The sequence below is a fragment of the Sinocyclocheilus anshuiensis genome, unplaced genomic scaffold (assembly GCF_001515605.1).
Source record: "Sinocyclocheilus anshuiensis isolate Anshui unplaced genomic scaffold, SAMN03320099.WGS_v1.1 scaffold2403, whole genome shotgun sequence".
Lineage (NCBI taxonomy): Eukaryota > Metazoa > Chordata > Actinopteri > Cypriniformes > Cyprinidae > Sinocyclocheilus > Sinocyclocheilus anshuiensis.
In genome coordinates this window covers 58517-62734 of record NW_015540983.1, presented here as the reverse complement: position 1 = coordinate 62734, position 4218 = coordinate 58517, and the positions used below count along the sequence as shown (strand labels likewise).

At 37.7% G+C, this 4218-nt stretch overlaps 1 protein-coding gene and 1 long non-coding RNA gene across 2 annotated transcripts in view; one reads left to right on the top strand and one right to left on the bottom strand.

Moving 5' to 3' along the window:
* The first annotated feature begins 1210 nt into the window (after window positions 1-1210).
* LOC107690133 (histone H2B-like) lies at window positions 1211-1677 on the top strand. Its single transcript, XM_016488366.1, has one exon. The coding sequence runs from the start codon at window positions 1225-1227 to the stop codon at window positions 1597-1599; it is 375 nt and encodes a 124-aa protein (XP_016343852.1). The 5' UTR covers window positions 1211-1224; the 3' UTR covers window positions 1600-1677.
* A 1697-nt stretch (window positions 1678-3374) lies between these two features.
* The window catches only part of LOC107690134 (uncharacterized), a 2796-nt gene continuing 1952 nt past the window's right edge, over window positions 3375-4218 (bottom strand). Inside the window, exons 2-3 of the long non-coding RNA XR_001634404.1 lie at window positions 3569-3679; window positions 3375-3490 (exon numbers count right to left, since the gene is read on the bottom strand). This is a non-coding gene — a long non-coding RNA (uncharacterized LOC107690134). The remainder of the gene's footprint in view (window positions 3491-3568; window positions 3680-4218) is intronic.

Sequence of the window (4218 nt, the reverse complement as noted above, 5' to 3'; positions counted from 1 at the left end):
TTTTATATAGTTTTATGGTTATGTGGAGAGCCGGAGTATAGTTTTACACATCAGTCTATTCTGTAACGTTAGTGATACACAAAGTCAGGGTTTTTTTTGCACATTAATCTGACAATAAATGTGACACACCCAGTTTTTCTGATGCACACCCAGAGTCCCTTTTCTGGCTCTGTTAGTGGTGGCCATGAAAATAATTTGAACACTTAGGGTGTTTTCACATGAAGTATATTTTAAATGAACCAAACTCAGTTCAGTTAAAGTGAACCAGAAAGCGAATCAGCTGCGAGTATGTATATTAGGTATATTAAGAAACAATAAATATGTTGTTCAAAACGAAGACCAAACACTCTTTCTGACTGTCAAGCGTTAGGAACATGTTCATATGTTAATGATGAACTACAGCTGTGGTTTTTCTGCTGAGAATGTGAGGAGAACTGACTTCGCACATCCGCTAAAAATGACATCGAGACAAACTGGTTAAAAATAAGTAAAAAAGTGTCTCAGAAAACAGAAGTTAGTTAGTATGGAGGACAATTCATTTTCAAGAAGAGGGGCAGAAAGAATGAAAAGTGATAGAGTAACTTGTGTTTGGTCACTGTTCTCAAACTCTCTGAACCTCTGATGGAGAGTCTATTAAAAGATACAATATCATAAAACACCAAACTCATATTAACACAAATACATCTGATTTAACTGAACTACATGAAATAAGAACAAGTATTTCAACAAAACCAAGCAAAAGCACATGTCCTCCATCTTTCACAAGCAGCACAGATAAATGCATGTTCTCTGAAACTCTGTATCTGATCCACACGTAACATATCATCACGTATCAGATTATAATGATGTTTTAATTGACTGATGTTATGATTACTGACTTTATATTTGAATGTGTTAAGCCCGCGATAGACTTAACGCCATTACGTCATCGCCAATTACGTCATTACGTCGAGCGTAAAATAACCGGTGAACCGGTTTTTTCAACCGGTTTATTGAATCGAACTGTCCGAAAGAACCGGTTCGCGGAAAAGAACCGAACTTCCCATCACTATAATGTAATAAACGTTTTGTGCCCGTTTTATAGTTTTAAACTGTGGGTTGGTCAATGGAGACACGCAATCACAGACCGCCGTTTTCTCTTTCAAAATTAGCATAGAGCAGTGCATAAAACCTGTGTGTTCTAGCGAAGCTTATTACAGTTTAAGTATTTCTGAAGTTAATATAATGCCTGAAGCAGCGAAGTCCGCGCCCAAGAAGGGCTCCAAGAAGTCCGTCGCTAAGACCGCGGGTAAAGCAGGAAAGAAGCGCAGGAGATCCAGGAAGGAGAGCTACGCTATCTACGTGTACAAAGTGCTGAAGCAGGTTCATCCTGACACCGGGATCTCCTCCAAGGCGATGGGCATCATGAACTCTTTCGTCAACGACATCTTCGAGCGCATCGCCGGTGAGTCGTCTCGTCTCGCTCACTACAACAAGCGCTCCACCATCACTTCCCGAGAGATCCAGACCGCCGTGCGTCTGCTGCTGCCCGGGGAGCTGGCCAAGCACGCCGTGTCTGAGGGCACCAAGGCCGTCACCAAATACACCAGCTCCAAGTAGAGCTCGTCTGATCTGAGCAGCGAACACAAAGGCTCTTTTAAGAGCCACCCATGCTGTCTTTGAGAGAGCCATTCATCGAAATTGCCATGTTCTTTGAAAACAGTTTTTATTTAAGCTAGATAATTTAGTAATTTTAGGACAAAATTATAAACAAAAAAAACAAAAGGTTAATGTGTTGCATACAGCGAAGAAAGTAATAGGTTTAATCTTAAAGTGTTACTTTTTTCGTCAGCACAGGGTTTATGCATCTACAATTTCAACAACACATGGACCGTTTTCGAGAAGATTTATAAGTGGTAAGAGGCCATTTCTCTGAGTGGAGAACTTGAGGGGCCTTTTTAATTTTATTATTAGCCAACAAGTTTTTGGAGTAACCAAATGAATAACAATAACGTATAAAAGTTACTTGTCTTGTATATAAAAAAAGTAGGAGTTCCATGATTTAAGTTGTTTGATTATTTGTTGTCAGCGGTGGTCTGTTCTCTTGAAATCTTAAGGAACCATGGTGATCTTCACTTTCAATTGCTTTTCAATATTTAAGACATCGTGACATTGTTTTTGGATTAGATCAATTACAAACAATGATACACATGCGAGACAAACCAAGATGTTTATTTACTCATAATGTTACAGTTTTTGGAATATACACATTAATTTGAACAGTTATTCATTCATACAGAATACAACTTTGATCTCTATTGTTAATTAAATACTTAAACAAGTGATCTAAAACAGGCAACCGGTGACCAAAACGAAGTCGTTGCCAAGTATTCACTACTGGAAGAACAGACAAACATCACAAAGTCATAATGTCACTGAACCTTCTCTTTTTTTTGTTTTTTTGACAAAAAGGAGCATATAAAATTTGGAATATACACATTAATTTGAACAGTTATTCATTCATACAGAATACAACTTTGATCTCTATTGTTAATTAAATACTTAAACAAGTGATCTAAAACAGGCAACCGGTGACCAAAACGAAGTCGTTGCCAAGTATTCACTACTGGAAGAACAGACAAACATCACAAAGTCATAATAATGTCACTGAACCTTCTCTTTTTTTTTGTTTTTTTGACAAAAAGGAGCATATAAAAGCGGAATAACACAATAAACTAGTTGTTTAATGAAAAATAAAGGATATAAGGTAAATAAAATATGTTGAGACATTTTTAAAAACGTGTTAATATCAGGTTGAAGTTTCTTCTGTCACTGCGTACTGGCTTTGGTCTTCAGCAGATGGGACTGTGAAACACAAATGTGTTATCGAGGCTGGATCTGTCAGACCAGAGGGTTTTTCTCTGTCTAGCAAAAAAGACAACATTACTTGTGATGTGATGAACATTACTCAGGCCCGACTCAAGCACAAAGACATGATGCTGAGACTGAATCAATCTCTCATTGACCCTGATTTTACAATTGCACAACTTACAGTATTTGAGTGTACTGTAACATGCTATTCATTCATTTAGTTTTATTTGACCTTTTTGCCCTTTGCAGTTGGACTGCATTATTTTTTGCAGTATCCACGTGCTGAATATATACAAACATTCAGTACTATTCAATATTCAGCACACTACTATACTTGCAGTACATAGGCCTATATAATATATTCACCTTACTCAGTTGCAGTTACTATACTTTTTTACAGAATTGCAAAATTGTTTACTCAATACAATATACTTTTTCCGTAATGTTCTGGATGCTGTGATTTTGATGGAAGAGTCAGAGGTTTTGTGAATTTAGTTTGAGTATTTGGATTTGTGTTTAAGGTTTTGAGAAAATTAGTGATGGTTTCAAGAAATGCGTTTTAGCAATTCAGAACAACTGTAATATCAGGTTGATGTTTCTTCTGTCACTGCGCACTGGCTTTGGTCTTCAGCAGATGGAACTGTGAAACAAATATTTATTTATTTTTTAGTTTGTGAAAAAAGACAGCTGAGGGAGAGAGATCAGACAGAAGTTTTACCTCTCGCTCTGCAGCATTTGAACAGCAGCACGACTGTCGACAGCAGATACGGACAAGCTGCCAGAAGAAAACTGAGGATGCTGAAGACAGAAATCTGACCTGAACGTGACACTGAAAAACAGATGGACAAGCAAATAGAAGCACATTATTAAACTATATAGCTCTATATTGAAGGCCTACACTCTAAAAAATCCTGGGTTATTTTTTTAACCCAAATGCGTTTTTGGATTATTTTTATCAGTGTTTAGGTAGTTTTTGTGTTGTTCAGCGGAGGAGTCGTGGCCTAATGGATAGAGAGGTGGACTTGCAACCCAAAGGCTGCAGGTTCGAGTATCAGGTCTGGCAGGGATTGTCGGTGGGGGCAGTGTTAGTTTTTTTCACCGACGATAACGAACTAAAACTCTTTTTGAATGACAAAAACTATGACGTAAATCTTTTGACATTTTCATCAACGAATAAAAACGAGACGAAAATGTTAGGGAGGGACTATTTGGGAAGAGATTAATTCAGAACGAATCTGCTGCATGGTTCGGAGGTTAGATGCGTTCATATGAACCGGCGGGACATAAGCTAACATACACTTGCTGCACGTCGCATAAAACGTTCAAAAATGTCAATATGTGGGAGTAAGAGAAGAGCAGACATATGGA

What these genes read in the sequence shown, in the direction of transcription:
- LOC107690133 (XM_016488366.1), top strand. Translation starts at nt 1,225, where the DNA reads ATGCCTGAAGCAGCGAAGTCCGCGCCCAAGAAGGGCTCCAAGAAGTCC.